This window comes from Heteronotia binoei, chromosome 21 (assembly GCF_032191835.1).
Source record: "Heteronotia binoei isolate CCM8104 ecotype False Entrance Well chromosome 21, APGP_CSIRO_Hbin_v1, whole genome shotgun sequence".
Lineage (NCBI taxonomy): Eukaryota > Metazoa > Chordata > Lepidosauria > Squamata > Gekkonidae > Heteronotia > Heteronotia binoei.
In genome coordinates this window covers 82,600,528-82,621,597 of record NC_083243.1, presented here as the reverse complement: position 1 = coordinate 82,621,597, position 21,070 = coordinate 82,600,528, and the positions used below count along the sequence as shown (strand labels likewise).

At 43.3% G+C, this 21,070-nt stretch overlaps 2 protein-coding genes across 3 annotated transcripts in view; one reads left to right on the top strand and one right to left on the bottom strand.

The window, feature by feature from the left end:
* Window positions 1-16,613, bottom strand: part of GANC (glucosidase alpha, neutral C) — a 75,930-nt gene extending 59,317 nt beyond the window's left edge. The window contains exons 1-3 of one of the 2 annotated variants that reach the window (XM_060261256.1): window positions 16,495-16,613; window positions 15,389-15,451; window positions 10,331-10,439 (exon numbers count right to left, since the gene is read on the bottom strand). In XM_060261256.1, the coding sequence (XP_060117239.1) occupies window positions 10,331-10,439; window positions 15,389-15,451; window positions 16,495-16,523 (201 nt within the window). In that variant the 5' untranslated portion in view covers window positions 16,524-16,613. The remainder of the gene's footprint in view (window positions 1-10,330; window positions 10,440-15,388; window positions 15,452-16,494) is intronic. The other variant, XM_060261255.1, reaches the window with a different exon arrangement.
* Window positions 16,614-18,156: 1,543 nt separating this feature from the next.
* TMEM87A (transmembrane protein 87A) overlaps window positions 18,157-21,070 on the top strand; it is a 37,608-nt gene continuing 34,694 nt past the window's right edge. The window contains exons 1-2 of the mRNA XM_060261254.1: window positions 18,157-18,446; window positions 19,381-19,441. Coding sequence (XP_060117237.1) covers window positions 18,297-18,446; window positions 19,381-19,441 — 211 coding nt within the window. The 5' untranslated portion in view covers window positions 18,157-18,296. The remainder of the gene's footprint in view (window positions 18,447-19,380; window positions 19,442-21,070) is intronic.

Below are 21,070 nucleotides of genomic sequence, written 5' to 3'. Positions count from 1 at the left end.
GAATACTGTGTACAATTCTGGTCACCACACCTCAAAAAGGATATTATAGCATTGGAAAAAGTCCAGAAAAGGGCAACTAGAATGATTAAAGGTTTGGAACATTTTTCCTATGAAGAAAGGTTAAAACGCCTGGGGCTCTTTAGCTTGGAGACATGTCGACTGCGGGGTGACATGATAGAGTTTTACAAGATTATGCGTGGGATGGAGAAAGTAGAGAAATAAGTACTTTTCTCCCTTTTTCACACTACAAGAACTCGCGGGCATTCAATGAAATTGCTGAGTGGTAGATAAAAATGGATAAAAGGAACGGATAAAAGAAAGTACTTCTTCACCCAAAGGGTGATTAACATGTGGAATTCACTGCCACAGTAGGTGGTGGCGGCTACAAGCATAGCCAGCTTCAAGAGGGGATTGGATAAAAATATGGAGCAGAGCTATTAGCCACAGCATATTGTTGGGACTGTCTGGGGCAGTGATGCTCTGCATTCTTGGTGCTGGGGGGAGGGGTGTAAAGTGGAAGGGCTTCTAGCCCCACTTGTGAACCTCCTGATGGCACTTGGGTTTGGTTTTTTTTTGCCATTGTGTGACACAGAGTGTTGGACTGAATGGGCCATTGGCATGATCCAACATGGCTTCTCTTATGTTCTTATTGTACAAAGTCCGGTACAGTCCATCTTCTTCCCACCCCCTCCCCCACACCCCCACCAAACAACACTGCTGCGAAGCGAACAATGAAGTAAACAGTAAACTGTGAGAGACATGTTCATGAGACAAACAGTAACGGTTACTTCTCTTCAACTGACATAAAAGGAATGCTTGTTCACAGCAGAGAGGAGCCAGTTCAATAGCAGCAGCAGAGACTGACCTCAGTACTACTCCTGTCCTCCCCCCTCCCATCCAGTGACTACACGTTTTCATGGGAAGCTAACTGTATAATCTCATGCCCCCTTTCCACCTGCAAATATTCTTCACTCCTTCTATTCAAATTGAGCTACAGTGGGTTAATATGCTAGAATGGATTCTATTCTGTCCAAAGGGTTCATAGGACACAATGGACTCCATTCTATGCTATCAGTCCATAGAACACAATGGATTCCATTCTGACCTATGGGCCCAGTGGACTGACTGGAGTCCATTGTATCCTATGGGCCCATAGGATGGAATGGACTCCATTCTGTCCTATGGGCCAATAGCATAGAATGGAGTCCTTTCTGTCTTATGGGCCCATAAGATACAATGGAGTCCACTCTGTCCTATGGCCCCATGAGATGAAATGGACTCCCTTTAGTTTTCCTGCTGCCTGCAAGTGGAAGGGAGCGAAAGGGAGGCTTGCAATGGCTCCCTGCCTCTTACAGTCCCCAGTGGAGTGGGTCCACCTGTCAGCTGTTTGCTTTGAGAGGTGGGGAGCCTTTGGAAGGCTCCCTTTCTCTCCCCCCACCACACATGTAAGTGGGAGAGGGTGAAAGGGAGGCTTCTAATGGCTGTCTACCTTCCTTCCTTCCTGTCTGTCTTCCTGTCATTTTTCTGTCACCCTTCCTTCCTTTCATCTTCCTTTCTTTCACTACTTTCTCCCCAACTTTTCCACAACTCTTCCTTGCTTACTCTCATTCTTTCTCTGTCTCTGTCTTTTTCTTTCATTCTATCTTCCTTCTCATTTTTTCTATCTCTCACGCCTTTTTACCCCTTTTTCCCTCTCCCTTCTGTTCTTTCTCTCATTGTTTCTCTGTATCTCTGTCTTTTTATTTCATTCTGTCTACCTTTCTTCCTTTCATTTTTCTTTCTCACACTCCTGTCTCTCCATCTTTTCCTATCATTTTTTCTCTCATTCTTTCTCTGTCTCCCTTTCCTTTTCTTTCATTCTGTTTGTCTATCTTCCTTCCTGCCACCTACACATTCACCAATTCCCCTCCCCAATATTTTTCTAGGGCCTGTTGTATTTCTTCCTACAACGGGCTTTACTGTTAATTCTTCATAATTTGAAAATTCAGTTATTTCAGCACTGACAGCTTTGATAAATTAACATTTTCAATTCTGAGTGAAGAATAAATGATTAATCACTCTGAAAAAATAAAGTTTACATTCCTAGCCCACTGGAAGTTGCAGTGGATATTTTGGGAAACACACTTATCCTCACAATAACACTGTGAGGTAGGTTAGGCTGAAACTATTTGACTGGCCCAAGGTTGCTCATCAAGCTTCCATGACAGAGTGGAACTTCAAACCTGGCTTTCCCAGATTCTGCACTTTAACCACCACACATACCATACACCTATACTGGCATAATAAAACATAGCGTGGCATATCAATCAATAAAATATAAATTCATGCATAAGTAGAGAAGTTATTCTCTATAACTTAAAATAACATTTTACAGCAGTCTGGCTGGATTTGATTTTATGAATTTCCTCCAAAAATTTTGCAATTCCTCTTCTAGGTTTCTGCTACTAGATTATTCCATAAGAATTGGCAATTGCCTGAAATAAACTATCAAACAGATTCTTGTGTAAATTTACATACAATTGACAATCCAATATTATATGATGGATTGAATCATGAGAGCCCATCTCAGAAGGGCAAAATCTCTTGCAGCATGGAACTTGATATTTTCCATGAAGAATGTTGGAAGGGAATGCATTCATTCTAGCCAACATAAAAGTCCTGCGTTGTTGGGGAATCTCAAGATCACATAAATAATGGGACATTTTCCTCAGTTGGTAATTAAGACCTAACAAAACTGGTGTACAAATATACAGCTGAGCAGGACAAAGTTTATGAAATTCCAAGTCTAAGAGTTATTGTTTAATAAATCTAAAGTTGTATGATTCATCAGATAAAAATAAGTATCTACTGCTATATGTTTACACTTAGACATAATGCGGCTCCCAACCAGAGGCAGGCTGCACAGCCTTGTTTCCGGGGGCTATTTTGCCCCTTCGTAAGGAGGAGGAGCAGGCAGGGCATTATGGGAGGTGAGGGTGGAGCAGGCACGCCTTAACGGCTGTCTCCGCTTCTGCCTCCCAGTCTTTGCCTCGTGCTCGGGGAGTGGAGAGCTTGGACGAGCTCCTCCTGCCCAGCACGGGGCCTTTCGTCGTGTTGGTTTTCGTGCTGTGGCGAGCTGCGGCGGTGATCCCTCGGCTGAGCTTCAGAGGAGGGGCCTGTAGCTCAGTGGTGGTGGTTTCCTGGTGGCTGCAACCGCTTTTGGGTGTCGAGGGACGGAGAGCACCCGGTTTTTGGCGACGGGAACGCTTTTTGGTGCGGCGGTTTGCTGCTGGCTGGGTTCTTTAGCTCAGCCAGTGTTTTTTCTCTGTCTTTTCCTGGAGGTTGTTTCCCCTCTGTAGCTGGGAATATTGGGTCTAGCTTTGGGGCCCTCTTCAGTCCCCCCGTCCTGATTGTTGGGGTGGTCTGCACCGTTGCTGGGTGGGCCGTTTAGGGGGTCTAGCTTTGGGGCCCTCTTCATTCCCCCTGTCCTATTGTTGGGGTGGTCTGCACTGTTGCTGGGCGATGGCCATTTTCCCTGCTTATTACTCCCCTGTTGCTAGGTGAGGTGGCGGCCATTTTCTCTGTTTATTACTTCCCTGTTGCTGGGCAGGGCGGCGGCCATTTTCTCTGCTTATTACTTCCCTGTTGCTAGGCAGGGCGGCGACCATTTTTTTTAGTCTCTGCTTAGAGCCACCCCCCCATTTTTTGCAGGCTAGATATTGGGCTCACTAGCCATGCCTAAGGGGCAGGGAAAATCAAAGGACTATTTAGCTGCCTGTGATTCTGGGGCTGGATTGTTGTTCCGGCATGGGGATGGTAGTCCCCTGACGAAGCATCAGTTTTGGTCTCTGACTGTCAAAGCTCTCGCCAGGCTTGGCCTGGCGGGGGTTAAGCTTGGCACTCATTCTTTCCGCATAGGGGTGGGCTTCTACGGCGGCGGCTCTGGGGTACTCCCCATCATCCATTCAGAAGCTTGGTAGGTGGTGTTCCTCGGCCTATAAAGGCTATGTCCGCCCTCTGGCACTGCAGTAACTGGCTTCAGGTTATTGAGGGTGTGGTTATTCACTGTTTTCTTCTTTTCTCAGGTGCTGTTGTCCGTGGGGAGAAACGATATGTCCTCATATGCGGGCACAGCTTCTTGTTCTGGGCTGCCCATAGAGCCAGGAGGACTTCGGGGCTCAGCAAGTGGGCTACCATAGAGGGGCGTGGATGGTGGGGTCTTCATTGGTCGGGCCTGTTGCTCTTGCTTTTTGAAAACGTTCATGTTTTGCCACCACATGTTGTGGTGATACATTTGGGAGGAAACGATATAGGCTTGCTCAAGGGTAAAGCCCTTGTGCTGCAGGCCAAGGATGACTTTCAAGTCATTAAGAGTTGTTGGCCTTAGGTTTTGATTGTGTGGTCGGCCATGATCCCTCGCCAGGTATGGCATGGGGCATGGCATCCACAGGCAATTGAGAGAGCTCGCCGCAAAGCCAATTTAGAAATTTAAAAAACCCTTGAGGGGGGGTTGGGACACTTTCTCCCTCATCCTGGGATCGGTGCTGATTGCACGGATTTATACAGGATTGATGGCGTCCATCTTTCCGATAAGGGAAACGACGCTTTTTTGAATGACTTAAAACTTGGGCTTCTTGGGAAGTGGTAGGCATTTAGTGGGTGCGCTGCCTAAGCAGAGGCTTGGCCTAACGGTGGATGGGTTTTTTGCCTAACTTCCATTATGCAGCTCGGTGAGCACCAATAGTGCCCCAGTTTTGGGGCACGGGGTCTAGCTAAATCATTCCTGGCCCGTGTGGACTAGTTGAGTAATGACGTGGACTGCCTCGGGTTTGCATGGATTGATCCACCCTTCAACCATCTGGATGGGGGCTGGAACTCCAGGGCGGATGGCAGCTGGAACTCCGACCTTTGCTAGGCCAGCTGGGTACGAGCCATGCATTTTGGCTATACCTAAGGGCAGGGTGGCTTGTCCGTCATGCGGCAGGGGAGGAGTATTTCGTCCCCTGGCCCTGCTGCCTGTTATATTTATAGCCCTTGTTGTTAATTTAATAATAAAGAAAGTGGCCCTTAGTTACCCAAACCCTTGTGTCCGTCTCTTCCTTCTGTCTGTGGGGGCAATGCGGCTCCCAACCGGAGGCAGGCTGCACAGCCTTGTCTCCAGGGGCCGTTTTGCCCCTTCGTAAGGAGGAGAGCGGGCAGGGCATTATGGGAGGTGAGGGCAGAGCAGGCACGTTTTAACGGTTGTCTCCGCTTCTGCCTCCCAGTCTTCGCCTTGTGCTCGGCCCACCCTCCCGCCCTTGAGGCTGTGTGGGCAATAGCTGGTTGCTCTTAATGTATAGGGGACCAAGTAGGAATTTTTTCATCTCTTCCTGTTTGGCTGTTGGAAGTGTTTTTCGCCTACCTCACACTTCTTGTAGAAGGGATTGTGGAATTGGCTAGGGTGCGGCTGATTTAAGTAGGCTGGTCACTTTCAGGTTGGCTGAGTTTTTTGCCTAACTTCTGTTATGCAGCTTGGTGAGCACTAATAGCACCCCAGTTTTGAGGCACGGGGTCTAGCTAAATCCTTCCTGGCCCATGCGGACTAGTTGAGTGATGACGTGGACTGCCTCGGGTTTGCATGGATTTATCCGCCCTTTAGCCATGCGGATGGGAGCTGGAACTCTAGGGCATAACCTTTGCTAGGCCGGCCGGGTACGAGCCATGCATTTTGGCTATACCTAGGGGCAGGGTGGCTCGCCCGTCATGCTGCTGCAGGGGAGGGGTATTTCGTCCCCTGGCCCTGCCGTGCTGCCTGTTATGTTTATAGCCCTTGTTGTTAATTTAATAATAAAGAAAGTGGCCCTTAGTTACCCAAACCCTTGTGTCCGTCTCTTCCTTTTGTCTGTGGGGGCAATTCCATCCAACCAAGTTGCAATGAAAGATCACTTTTTATGTGTTTTAACAATTTATTGATAACATATGGTTACAAAACTTAATTATAAAATTTTCTGTACTAACCCATATGATATTTCAATCCCCCCTCCCTCCAATGTTGACTTCCCCGAAGTTATAGATTTAAGTTCAATACTAAAGGTACTACTAACCAATCATAGTTCAATTTTTTTCTCATTAATACTAAAAAATGGTCCAATGTCTTTTTATATTCCACTCTTTCTCCATATATCCTTTAAATTTCTTCCATTCCTTTTTGAATATGTCTAAATCATAGTCTCTTAGAGTTCTAGTTAGTTTGTCCATCTCACTCCACGATAAAACTTTCATAATCCAGTCCCATTTCTCTAGTATTTTTTCTTGTTTCCACAGCTGCGCGTACAATGTCCTAGCAGCTGAGAGCAAGTACCAAATTAAAGTCCTGTCTTCCTTTGGAAATTTTTCTAATTGTAATCCAAGCAAAAAAGTCTCTGCAGTTTTCTTGAAGTCGTAACCCAAAATTTTGGAGATTTCTTGTTGTATCATCTTCCAGTACTCTTTCGCTTTTTCACAAGTCCACCACATATGAAAGAAAGAACCTTCATGTTTTTTACATTTCCAACATCTATCCGACATCTTTTTACTCATCTTAGCCAGCTTTTTCGGAGTCATATACCACCTATACATCATCTTAAAACAGTTCTCTTTGATACTCTGACGAGTTGAAATCTTCATCGAGTTCTTCCAAAGGTATTCCCACATATCCATTTGTATTTCTCTATTCACATTGATTGCCCATTTAACCATTTGAGACTTTACTACATCTTCTTCTGTAGACCATTTCAATAATAATTTGTATACTTTCGATATCAATTTTTCATTATCTCCAAGCAGGACCCTTTCCAGTTCTATTTGCTCACGTCTAATTCCCTCCAATTTAATATCGTTTTCCATCAAGCTTTTAATTTGTTGCATTTGAAACCAATCGTACTTATTATTTAACTCTTCTGAGGATTTTAATTCAATTTTATCTCCTTGAATCTTAAGCAGTTGATTAGATGACATCTCTCTTTCTTCGTCGGATTCAGCTGTTATTTTTATTACTTCTGCTGGCACTATCCACAGCGTCTCCATATTTCTTATATTTTATCCAAGTATTTAGTAAACTGTTTCTGATATAATGGTGAGAGAAAAAACCGTCCATTTTATTCTTCCCATAATACAAATACGCGTGCCAGCCGAATTTATTCCCATGAGCTTCTAACAATAAAGATTTTTTATCTAACAGCATTATCCAATCTTTGATCCATGTCAAACAAACCGCATCATGATACAATCTTAAATCTGGGAGTTGAAAACCACCTCTCTCTTTAGCATCTATTAAAATCTTCATCTTAATCCTTGGTTTCTTTCCAGCCCATATAAAGTCAGAAATCTTCCTTTGCCATTTGTTAAATTGTTTGCCATCTTTTACAATCGGAATAGTTTGGAACAAATACATTATTCTTGGCAAAATATTCATCTTAATTGCAGCTATCCTGCCCAGTAAGGACAAGTTAAGTCTATTCCATTTCATCAAATCCTTGTCCATCTTACACCACAGTTTTTCATAATTATTTTTGAATAGATCAATATTCTTCATGGTTATCTCTATTCCAAGATATTTGACTTTAGTAGTAACCTCACAGCCCATCACCTTTTGCAATTCTTTTATTTTGTTTGGTTGCATATTTTTACATAAAAATTTCAATTTCTCTTGATTTATATATAGTCCTGCTAACTCTCCATATTCTTTTATCTTGGCTAACAGCAATGGTGACACTTGAATCAGATTCTCTATTATGAACACAATGTCATCTGCAAAAGCTTTATATTTATAAGAGTCAATGAAAGATCACTTTTTAAACAGTTAAACAAGCTATCTGGCTCAGCTCTAAAATAGATTCTGAGCCAGAATTTAAAAGTTATGATCCAATCCTTCATTTCTATCAAGGACTGACCCATTTCTGAACACATTTGGGCACTCCCAAAATCTAAGAAATGTAACCTGGATATTCTCTACTTTGATTAAAAGCATTAATCCATATGGGGAAACCATAAAAATTTTTGCAAAAGCATTTTGCTGTTAAAAACTGATTGCATCAGGAACACATTGATTATCCCTCTTAAAATAAAGTTGTTTGATTTGGGAAGAGGAGCATCTAGCCAAATTTATTGTTCTATCTCAATGTACCACTCATTTAAGATAATTAAAAGTGATACCAAGATATTTGAAACATTTAGTTTGTTCAGTTTCCAAGTTATTAATAGACCATTTTTCTGGACACCAACTTTTGAAAAAAAACCCCTACAACTTCAGATTTAGAATAGTTGATAAAGAGCGAGTTATGTTGGCAATAGCTATAAAAGTCATTCAGATATCTTTGTAAGACCACTCTTGTACAGGAAAAAATGGTTATATCATCTGCATATAGTAATAATGGAACAGAAAGGCCCCCTAACCTAGGTGGGTGCCCATTTATATGTTTGAGCGATTGTGTTGTATCATTTAGGAAAAGGTTGAAAACATGAGGGGCTAACACACACCCTTGAGCCCCGTGGTGCAGAGTGGTAAAGCTGCAGTATTGCAGTCCTAAGCTCTGCTCATGACCTGAGTTCGATCCCAGCAGAAGCTGGGTTCACGTAGCCGGCTTGAGGTTGACTCAGTCTTCCATCCTTCCGAGGTCGGTAAAATGAGTACCCAGCGTGCTGGGGGGAAAGTGTAGATGACTGGGGAAGGAAATGGCAAACCACCCTGTAAAAAGTCTGCTGTGAAAACGTTGTGAAAGCAACATCACCCCAGAGTCGGAAATGACTGGTGCTTGCACAGGGGACTACCTTTACCTTTTTAACACACAACCTTGTTTAAGAAGAGAAGAGAAGAGATTGGATTTATACCCTTACCTTTACTAACTGAAGGGAGTCTCAGAGTGGCTGACAATCTTCTTTCCCTTCCCCTCCCCACAACAGACACCCTGTGAGGGAGGTGGGTCTGAGAGAGCTCTCTCAGAACTGCTCTTGAGCAGAACAGCTTTGAGAGAACTTGTGGCTGACCCAAGGTCACATCAGCAGGTATATGTGGAGGAGTGGGGAATCAAACCCAGTTCTCCCAGATAAGAGTCCATGCACTTACCACTACACCAAACTGGCTCTCATCAACACTGGTATTTTTTCCACTGGTATTTAACTCCCTTTGACACTGGTATTTTTTCAGTTAATTGACCCCTTGAGGAATATTTTACTTTGCAGGTGGTATCTATGTGTAGTTTCTTCAGTTAAAAATAACAATTGTGAATCTATTCCTATATTCCTTAGTTTACTCCGTAACTTATCTCTAGCTACTGAATCAAATGCACTCTTCAGATCAATGAAGGCTGCATAAAGTTTTCCCTTTCCTGTATTCATGTATTTATCAGCCAGAAAAGCAAACATAGTGCAGTGGTCAATAGCTAATTTGCTTTTTAGAGAATCCTATTTACTCTGGACTAATAATCAAATAATAATGATGTTATTTGAATGCATCCAGTCAGTCGGCATTCTATATGTTTGGCACATAATTTCCCCATAATAAATAGTAAACTAAAGGGATGAAAGTTCTCAGGGAGATCAAAACCTCCTTTTTTATAAATAGGAACTATTATGGAGTTTAACCAAGCATTTGGACTATTCTGTATAAATAAATCAATGTAAATAACTTAGTCAATGGCTGGGACTGCCAGACAGCAGTCTTCAAAAAATATTTCAGCAGAAGTCCATCAGGGCCCAGTGCTACACTACACTGCACCATTAGGGGTTCAAAAGTGCTACAAAGAAAATGTTCTACAATTTACTGTAACTTTATATAAGTTATTTCAGATTTTTTTAAAAAGTTTTAAATTATTTTTCTAGGATTTTTAATACTAGTAGTTTTCTCTACTTAAGTTGTGAATTTCAGAATGCAAACTGGTGTACAAAATGAAACAAATACACCTTTATAGGAGTTTCACAATTAAATTCATTAGTTGTGACTGAAAACTCCTAGGTAATAATAATATAATACTTTTGACTTTTATTAAAGGACCCCTGCTCCCTAATCAAAACTGGGCCAGTATCACCCTGATTTTGCTGATACGAACATATGAACCTATGAAGCTGCCTTATACTGAATCAGACCTTTGGTCCATCAAAGTCAGTATTGGCAGCGGCTCTCCAGGGTCTCAAGCTGAGGTTTTTCACACCTATTTGCCTGGACCCTTTTTTGGAGATGCCAGGGATTGAATCTGGGACCTTCTGCTTCCCAAGCAGATGCTCTACCACTGAGCCACCGTCCCTCCCCGATATGTTATCAGGATAGTAAACCAGTTTTTGTATGCTAAACTTATTCATTTTCTTCTTGGCTGCTGACATCAATGTGAACTCCTACCTTGCACTCTTCATTGAGAATTTGGAACTTGACACTGCTATCAGATAATTCCACTGTGTCCAGTAAGGCTCGATATAAGGACTTCCCTGGAAACAAAAGTTTCTGACGTCTGCAAGACAAGGAAGACAGCTCACTTGTTCAATTATTCATTTCTATAATGAGGTTAAAATCCTGCACACAATTAGGCTTCTTAAGTCCCATTAACTTCAAAGGGGTTTAAACAGGATTGTAGCTCAAATTGTTGCTTCTAATAGCAAGCCCAGTGGCTACACAGACACCAAAACAGGCATAACAAGTAGCTTTCCCCCCTTGTGCATACTCAGTGGACTTCAGTTAATTTAAAAAAAAGAAGAGAGAAAAGAAAAGAAGCCCCCCCCCCCACTGCCAACTGACAAATCAAATACTCAACATGCTCATTGCCCGTTTGGAGTCACAGAATGTCAGGGCAGTTGAGCATTAGTTAAAGGACAAAAGTGGGGAAGAGAAAAAGAAAACTGAAGGGAAATTGGCCTGTGAAACTGGATGGAGGGGCTTCTTTGAATCACATCCCAAGGACTTCAAGTTGTGAAGGGAACAGAGTTCCTAATCATTTAATACTCCCCCCACCCCACTTTCCAGGATAAAATGAGAGCTGGGGGGAACCTATCATGAGATTTGTATTCCCCCAGTTTATCCTCCTACAAACTCTCCCACATAGCAGAGAGAAAGAGATGTCAAAAACTATCAATTTCCTGTGCTGTGCTACTACTCAGGCTCAGTGTGTGATGAGTAGCTTTCTGCTTGCTCAATTTTAGACCTTAGCAATCAGGGAATGTCCACCATAACATTCGATCTTTGAGGTTCAAAGTTAGATTTGTTTGAAACTATTCATCTAGCCCAAGAATTCAGCAGCACAGCTCAGTGTTTTTCCTCCTCACCATCCCTTGCAACCCCCATTTTGTTTCCAGGATTTCAGAACTGCATCAACTGGTGATGCATGGCACTGTATTTTTCAAAGTGAAAGTGCATTTTATGGTTTCCCAAGAACAGGAAATTCTATTTACATTCACTTACAGTACAGTTTTTTCTTCAGCAATGTACTGCTAGCTTCTTTAGTAGTCCAATTCTATACCCTGAAGGTATATTCAGACAAATTGGTTCTCACCCTAAGTTTACTGCTGGAATTACTATAAGTGACAAAATGAGCAACCTCTTCTGACTATTTAAGAAATTAATGCCATTTCTATTTACAGTTTCAGTAGTCACCTGAGAGGGGGAGCTAGTTTATGTGGTCAGCTTTGGAACCTGAAGTATCTTTTTTTTGTCTTACCAAAAAACAATCTTCCTGAGAACTTGGTATGCCATCCATAACTGTCATAAGTAGCCAGTCAGGGATGGTGGCTGTACAGATTATAGCTGCAAGAATTTAGGTGTCCCCCTCCAAAAATGCCTGATAGTTTGAAAAGGCTTTGAAAAGACTGCTGAAAATAAAGATGACACTCTGAAGGATCCTCAAGGCTTTATTTTGTAGAAAAAGCCCAGCATGAATTTGCATATTATGCCACACCCCCTGATGCCACCATTGTTTCACACAGGGATTTTTGTATAAAAAGCCCAGCAGGAACTAATTTGCATAGACGATGATGATGAAGAAGATATTGGATTTATATCCCGCCCTCCACTCCGAAAAGTCTCAGAGCGGCTCACAATCTCCTTTACCTTCCTCCCCCACAACAGACACCCTGTGAGGTGGGTGGGGCTGGAGAGGGCTCTCACAGCAGCTGCCCTTTCAAGGACAACCTCTGCCAGAGCTATGGCTGACCCAAGGCCATGCTAGCAGGTGCAAGTGAAGGAGTGGGGAATCAAACCCGGTTCTCCCAGATAAGAGTCCGCGCACTTAACCACTACACCAAACTGGCTACACCAAACTGTGCATATTAGGGCACACCCACTGACACCAAGCCAGCTGCAACTGCGTGCCTGTGCATTCCTGCTTTAAAAACCCCTGAGCATAGGTGTAAACTACGTGGGGGCTGGGAGGCTCGAGCACCCGCCCGGATTTTCTCACTGGGGGCTAAGCCCCCACCAGCAATTAGTACAGGACTTCAGGGCTCAGCAACCAAATAGTGACATACTCCTTTGAGTTTAGATTTTGAAGGACAGATAACGATCTTCAAAGACATGAATGTAGTAGATCCTGTGCGTGAAGCAGTAACCCACCCCCCCTGTGTTTTTTCCTCTAAGCTGAAAACAAGGAAGTCAGTGGTGTGATTTGGAGAGGCAGCGGCTTGGGAACTGGCAGTGGGGCTCCCGCGCTGTCCGGCTTGGCTGGTTGGCTGGGAGGAGGCGTTGGGAGCGGCAGAAGCCCTGGGGCTCCCCAGCAGAGGTGACACCACAGGGCTGGCAATATGAATGAAAGTTTGGTCCGAATTCCATGCTGGGTAAGGAACAAAGTGGCCCACCAGTGCCTGGCGTGAGCGTCCAGTTTGGGGTTATTTCTCTATGCCTCCACCAGGCCCTTCAGGACCACACAAGCCCCTTCCTCATTGGGCCCGTCACATCAGCAGTGGGGCAAGCGCTCTTGAGTTATCTGACTTTAAAAACTCCCTCTCTTGGCCCCAAGTCTCCCCTTTTGTTCCATAAACTTGATATGTTGCAAAGACCATAATGCTCCCTAAGCACCTACTCAGAGGACGCTTCTAGAGTAAGCTTTTTAAATACACTGGCCACATTCCCTTTGCCCCACCCCATTTCGAGGCAAAAGGGCTTCTGCAAGAGCCCCTCCTGCTGCTCTTTGCATGGGCCTGTGCCCTGAGCCGCGAAAGGGCGGCGGGGGGGGGGGGGAGGAGAGACTCTCCCCCTAGTCTTTCCCTGATCTCTTCCTTCTCAGCCGGAACCTCCACCCCTTGTGATTGCAGTTGTTCATTCATACCCTGCCTGTGACTGGATGGCCTTAATTCTCCCTTTCCCCTGAAGAGGGAGATTCCTGCTCCATGCAGCAAACTAGGGACAAAATCTTAGGAAGGGGAGTGGTGGCCCAGTTTTCGGTGGAATTGCTCCTAAGTATCTGATGTCTTTTTTTTCTGACTCCCCCAGTTAGAGGAGACCATTATTTTTTGTTGCTTTACCATTCTTCAGTAGGCTAATGTTGGTGGGGATGGTATCTGAAGGGTTAAGTGTATGTTTTTGGGGTGTGAATTTTGCGTTTCACTGGGGGGGGGTGAATGCTGCTGTGGATGGTTTGGGAACCTTTTTCATGTTTCATGATCTTTGTGTCCTGTAGGGAGAGTTATGTTGCTTTCATTGCGTGGCTGCTAGAAGGGGTGGGTTCTCCCCCCCCCCGCCAAAATCTTCTAACACTAGTGAAAGACTCCTGTGCTTTGAGTTGGAAATAGTTGCATTTTGCTTTGCTTCTCCATGGGGTATTGGCAGCAAAGGGATGAGTTGTCGGCTCGCAGCACTGGGCAGTATCCTGCTTATGAAGCATGGATTGTTTACTATTTTTCTTCACAACAGGCCTTACATCTTGGCTTTTCTGACAACCACTCAACCCCTGTAAGTAAGGGTTGAGGAAACTGTTTTCAATGTATCTGAGGAAGTGTGCTAGCACAGGATAGCTTATACTCAGAATAGAACTTTTGTTGGTTTTAAAGGTGTTACTGGACTCAAACTTTGTCCAACTAGTTAATGATTGAAGAAGAAACTGGGGTGGGGGGGGGGGGTAGAATAACACTATATTGCTATGTTGCATACATATTGCTATAGTAGTAACTAACTCTGAACTTTGTACATTGCTAAGAAACTGAGCACCCAGAAACTGTTTTGTATTCTGCCCTGGGTCAGAGACCTATGCATTTATCAAACAAAGGTATCTGTGATGCCATAGTTTTGTCAATTTCAGTACAATCGTACTTTATTAATGAGGCAGAAACAAGACACCTGCAAGTGAACATCCAGGGAAACTTATAAAATGTTCCCCTAAAGCTTTTCTGTATTGCCTTTTATTGTCAAATTTTGACTATTGGTTTGTTCTATACACATGGTATGTATATTTGCAGATCTTAAAGTGACTATTCTAAAAGTGAATTCCAAAAACAGGACACAGCAAGACACCTCTGAGATACCACTATAACCACTGGCAAACTCCCACCTTTTCCTGGGTTTGACCCAGTCCATTGGCATTGTTGGGGAGGGGTGCTCCCTAAATTTATGGGGAAGGAGCTTCTCTATAAATTCATAGGTAGTGATAATGGAGGCCCCTCCCTGTGATGTCACTGGATCAAATGCCTCTGGCTGGGCCCCAGCCCCCTCCCCCCCGGGAAATTGAAAAGTCTATGCCCCTGGCCCTGAGGATCCTTGCCCACCAATGTAAAGGGTAGTAGTTCTGGCAGCATCTTCCATCCACCTCACACAAGGTGAAGGCCTCCCTTTGCTTGTAGAGGGGCAATGATACTGGACCCCATCCTGGATGCTTGCCTTGGGCCCCAGTATCACTAACACCACCCCTGACCACAGCTGCAAACCTAGGTACCCTTACATGGGAATAAACCTCACTGAACTCATGGGATTTACTTTTAAGTAAGTATGCATTAATTGAACTGTAAGCAACCTTCTTTTAAATACTGAAGGCCACATCTTTGTAATCGAAAGGGAACAATGCCAGAAACACTGGAGTTCTTGTAAACTTAACCATGAGAGGTCAGCCTTCCTCAGAACTTTTGAGCCTTACAGTTTGTCAGTTTTCTTTGTCAGTCTCCCACAGCACCGTCTTGCAGGAGAAGCAACTCTATGAAGACTTTAGTGGCAAGTGGTCACTACTAGCTGATTAAAAAGAAAATCTTCTCTAAATAGGTGGCCTTTATGTGTACTGCAACGAGCAATTTGCAAGTAGATGGCTTGTCCAGTACTACTTTGATCATGCACTGTCTTTATCTATTCCTCTGCCACACAAACAACTATCAGGCAGTAATACTGAAAACAGCAGAGATATTGTTGTGGTAACTGACATTTTCACAAAACTACAGGATGTGGTTGCGGTAGTATTGTAGCTGTGATGTGAAAAACACTCACATTTCTTACCTATAGAAAGCAATCTGATTGCATGTCTTAAAGCTGCTTTTGTCCACAGCCTCATCTTCAACACTGGATAGAGGAAAGTATAATTTAGGCATGTACCGAGTGAACAAATATGTACTCCTGCTACACAAAGTCTCATTTCATCTAGTATAAAAAGTGAACAATGTAAAAGTAACATCGTAGTAACTGTTACCTGTGACATCTTGTAAAAAGTAGCAAATAGGCACAGAAAATATCTATGAAATTTATGGCCATGCTTTATACACACAAAAAATCCCTCTTTTAAAAATGAACTTGATCCCAAGGTTACTATAGAAATGTACATTCAGTACAAATGTTTGTGACACAATAATCTGTCTTTAGTCATAGGCTTTGTCAACACTATTTCAAAATAAATGAAAACCTTAGTAGCAGTATTAGTTCAGCAGAACCAGAACGTCAGTGAAATAATGTTGATTCAAACATTACTTTCCCCCTCTGTTTATATTTTCAAACTGGGCCAGTTATCCATTACTGCTTTGTCTCAAAAGGTATTTGTGTACCTAGAAATCCTAGCACACAGCCTCATGTTCACCTCAAGTTTGTGTATTTTTGTCTTGGCTGTCCTGCACAAAAAAACAAACCAAGCAGAATTTTCAACAAAGCAAGAGTATACTCAGGATCTCTTTATCTGTTACAGTATACAACTAATGTGTGCAGTCTTGAGTAGGCACTTTTGCTTAAAGGCTCATATGCTATATTGTAGACAGTTTTAGAAAAATAATTTATTTGCTAAACTAGGTCAAAGCATGCATAAACTGCATGCATATCTCATTGTACTGTTTCCTCATTACTTTCCTCCAATTTTTACAGCACTGTAGCCGCCCTGAGCCCGCTTCAGCGGGAAGGGCGGGATATAAATGGAACTAAATAAATAAATAATAAATATTTGTATCCTCTCTCTCTCTCTCTCTAGTAAATATATATATCGTGAGAGTCCTGCATGTGAATTAAACTGGCCGTTTTAAAGCGTTCACCGCTAATTATTTCTATGTAGAACATTTTCCTTAGGGCATGACCTGTGCCATATGCAAGTCACCTACCACAGAACCACTTGTGTTTGCGTTTACCTGATTTCCTCCTGCGAACTTGATTCCATGTTATTCCCTCACGCTGCTACTCTGAACGAAAGCGCTACCTACAGCTGTAGCCTTAATAAAATAGAACAGGGATAACGAAACATAGAGAAAAGCTTTCATCCAATGACAAGGCATGATTTCACTTTCTCTCAGCATGCTGGGAAATGGAGTTTTTCTCCCCAGACCGTCGTCCTCTGCCGCTGGGTTTGCAAATACAACGTAGAGAGACCAGGCACGTGATATATTTCTTTCTTTCTCTGGAGCATTGAACGGAGAACTGAAAACGTACGGTTGATTTTGTTTAAAAAATGTGGTTCACTCATAGAATTATAAGTGCTGTATTTGGGGTTAAGCCAACCCCGATAGGCCGGCTTTGAAAAAGGAGATTCCACGATATGTTCCGTAAACCATTTGATGAACTGATAATCAATATATGAGATTTAAGAATTGGTAACCTATAATAATACAACAGTTCAGGATTTCCGGGTTAAAACAAGCCTGCCTGCCTGCCTGCCAACCAGCCAGCCAGCATAATTACCATCAGTAATATTACCATTAAAATATATTTTTATTATGAGAAGAGCCTGGGTCATGCCTTCCATTGTCATCCCAAGAAACCTCACACTAAACACCCATAGATGTGCAGTGGCAAGTTGTGATTACTGACTAGGGAAAATACTAAGCGCGCATCCGGATATACTCTGTCAAACCCGCATAACCCGTTCCAGTGGGAGGGGAAAAAAACTTTTGCGACTCTGACTCCATTGAAGGGTGTCAGCTGCTGCGTGTTGTGAAATGACTTGGTGCAGGAATCATATGTTCTGACTGTGTGTGTCCATTATTTAAAATAGTGTGCCATTAGCGATTCCTTTAAAAATATATATAATCATTGTTTAGTTTAAATGAATTAGAAATACAATTTATGAGACCTAAAGAGAATAACTATTACTATTGAAGAATAGATTTTAAATCCTATAAGCTATGTTGTATTGTATACTATATTATAAATATTAAAACGATTTTGATATTAACATTTTAAAGTGGTTCTTTTCCAATGTACTTAAATGCTTGGGAACTGTATTTATGCGACATCCTGAACCATGTCTAGACTTGTGGTAGCAATATTAAAACGGCATTCAAATTCAAAACTATACAGGGGAAACTACGATGCCATGCCCCCTGATAACAGATTCATCATTCTCTAGCTCCCTTCCCCTCCCCACAAGCTTGCTGTTTGGCAATGCAAGTTTTATTCCTCTATAATAAGACGAACAATTGAGAGTATGCAAAACCCATTTTTCAAGGTGCAGTGACAAGACACCATGCTCTGACGTGTCAGAACAAATTATGTTTTTCAGAATAAACGAAAAAGGAATTACCTACAGGACCAATTGTCATTTTCTTTTTTTTGCCACACAATCCATCGGTTAGCTAAAGGCCAAAGGCGCTACGAGGCTCATTTTCTGGTTTTGCCGCCACGGTTACTCCTCCCCCCCCCCCCCCTCGGCCCCGAATTTGGTGTTCAGACCCTTGTCACAATCCTGCTGCAGAATTCGAAGCCACAACTATGATGTGCCGCCTCTGGTGTGACTAGCCCATGGTGTCGGCTGGAGACCATAACATGCAGGTTGAGGCACGCTCCCCGCCCACCGTGGTGTCGCCTGCACCAATCAGGTGGCGCCCCATCACGCACCTCCCTTCCCTCCTGAGCCGAGCCTCTGGCCTGGCGAGCGGAAGGGGCGGACTGAAGACTCCGGAGCGCGTTCGCTCCTTGACACTTTTGCTGCGGAGGGATGGCGCGGGGAGTCTCGGCGCTCTGTGGGATGCTGCGGCGGTGGCTCTGCTTAGGACCGAGCTTGCTGTTCCTTCAGCTGCTGCTTGTGTGTCCTCCGGGCCCGGCTGGAGCTGGCCAGCTCTCCAAGTGGCGGCTACCGGCGCCCATGGTGAGCTAGAAGGGCGGCTGACCGTCCCCTCCCCCTATCCTGACGAGCAAGCATGGACGGATCCGGGCGGGAGGGAGGGAGAGTGGCACGGCATCCTGGAGGGCGGAGAGGGGGTGCCCTGGGTGCGGATTAAGGTAGGGTGCTGGCGCGTGAATCAGCTGCTAGCCTCCGGCTTGTTCCCGAGGGAAAGTTTGTAGCGTCTGAGCGCCACCGCTGCTGCTTCTGTGTCTCCTCTTTTCTGCCTGCCTCCTGGTTGCGCCACCTGCAGCAGGGGTGCGGAGTGGCTGAGGCTTGTTGGCTTCCTCTTGCTGTACTGCAGCACATGGCGATCAGCGTCGCGTCCTCCTTAGTAGTTGATCTCTCACATTAGGCCAAGGTTTTGTTCCGCTTCCTCATCTTGTCTGCCAAGTTTAATTTGATCTTGAGGTTAGCCTAAGAACCTGTTCTTAATGTCACGGTTCAGTCTTGCAGCAAAGAAATAGCAGGCCTCTAAGCCTATGTTTTCCTCAGCAACCAGGGCTTTCTCTTGCATTCCTGAGGTTAGAGGGTTTGAATTAAAGAATAAGGAACCCTGATGCTGGAGGGGTCATAATCTGCTGCCTAGGCCTGATTTATTTGACTTAAAATGCTAAAAATTGACCTAAAATGCTGATTTAGACTGGAGTAACTGTGTATTTCGCTGTCAAGGTCAGTATTATCTAATATGACTGGCAGCAGCTCTCCTGGGTCTCAGGTCTTTCACATCATCTACTACCTCAGCCTTTTAACTGGAGATACGAGGGATTGAGTTTGGAATCTTCTGTGTGCAAATAAGACTGAGCCATAGCTCTTCCCTCAAATTGGTTTACATTTGAGTCATGAAGACTTGAGCAATTAAGTAATAAGCATGACTTTGTGAATCAAACTGTATTGCTGCTTCTCTGTTTTTTGATAGGGGAAGAATTTGTTTAACTTTGGAAAGATTCTCTTCAACAACACTACCATTTTCCTAAAGTGTAAGTGCATTCAGATGGTAGGTTAAAGTATAATACAGTGGTTTTCTACAGTAGTTGTCAGCTCAGTGTCTATTTGGACTTTGATATTATTTTAGCATTCCACAACCTTCTTTATCTAAGTATTTTAAAAAGTAAGCTATGTCCAATATAACCATCAAGGATCAATAATGTTCCTTGTGCTCTGAATGCTTAGACAAAATGCCAGAGAGTCCATCCTCCAAAGCAGTTATTTTCTTCAGGAGAACTGATCTCTGTAGTCTGAAAACCAGTTGTAATTCCAGGACATCTCTGCACCCCACCTGAAGATTGACAACCCTAGTTGTGCCCCTTTCGTAGCTTGACACAAAGTATGGTATTGCTTTTGGAGATTTTTCTAGTAGAGTCTTTGGGTATGACATTTTATATTTAATTTTGAATGTTGTGTTCTTAGTATAGACCCATTGTTTTTGAGCTTATATTAGGGAGAACAGAAGAAAAGTTGGGATACTTGAAATATATTCTTATTTCCATGGCAAGGCCTTCTAAACTCATCTTGTCTCATAATGGGCAATATCCTAACCATTCAGTCTTTAGGTGTACTTCCCACATTCCTCTCTGTTGAGGCAACTCTTTCCAGCCCCTGGATAGACCGTTCCTAGGGCTGCAGGATCTGTACAGAGGAACAGCCACTCAGGTTGGGAGGCTGGAGTGAAAAAAGGAACAGAATATGAAATTACTCCTTCTGGAAGCTCAACTCTGCTGAGGGGAGGAAGCAGTTTCATCCCTTCTTACTCCAACCCATTGATCCTAAGGGTTGTTTCTCTGCATGGATTCTGCAACCCCAAGAGTGATCTTTCCAGGGGTCAGAAAGACCTGCGGTAACAGAGAGGAATATGGAAAAACTGCACTTCTTCAAAGATGGAGACAAACATGGGAAAAATTCTGTGTGCCTTCCACAAATAGATAGTAGAATGTTGCCCAGTAAACAGGTTCCAGGCTGTACCAGACCCTTTTGTGCCTACAAAGCAACCCATTTTGCTGAAGAATTACTTTTCATGAGTACAAGAGGTCATCTTTAATAACAGGATATTAAAATGTTAGAATACTAAGAGTAAAAAGCATTTTTATGATAACAGTAATAAGATACATGTTATAATTGTTATTACTGACCATCTACAGAGGCTGGGTACTTTAAAAATAACACCCAGGTCCCAACTACAAATTGGATATACATGTCCTTTTGTGAATCACCTAGATTTGCAGAAACATCATTTGGCAGAGAATTTTATTACCTTTTATGGCTATCCAGACCAAATGGCCTAGCCACACTGTTTTATGTGACCAGTTAATTTAAGAAAAGGGGAAGCAACTGCTTGTATTTCAGCTCACAATACCTGATCCCCTCGTCCAATGAAGTGTGCTTAAGAGAGTGCACGAAAGCTTACGTTCTGAATAAAAATTGGTTGGCCTTAAAGGTGCAACTTGATTCCTGCTTCTCTCAGTAGAGAATGGGGAGTAAAGGGAGAAATGTAAATTTGTGAGATCAATTAGAAAATGTCATGTGGTGAATTTTTATCAGGAATGTATTTAGCTCTAGGATTAGTGGAATGTTTTTTTTTAGAGGCTCATTGCTTCTTGTTCTATCTGACT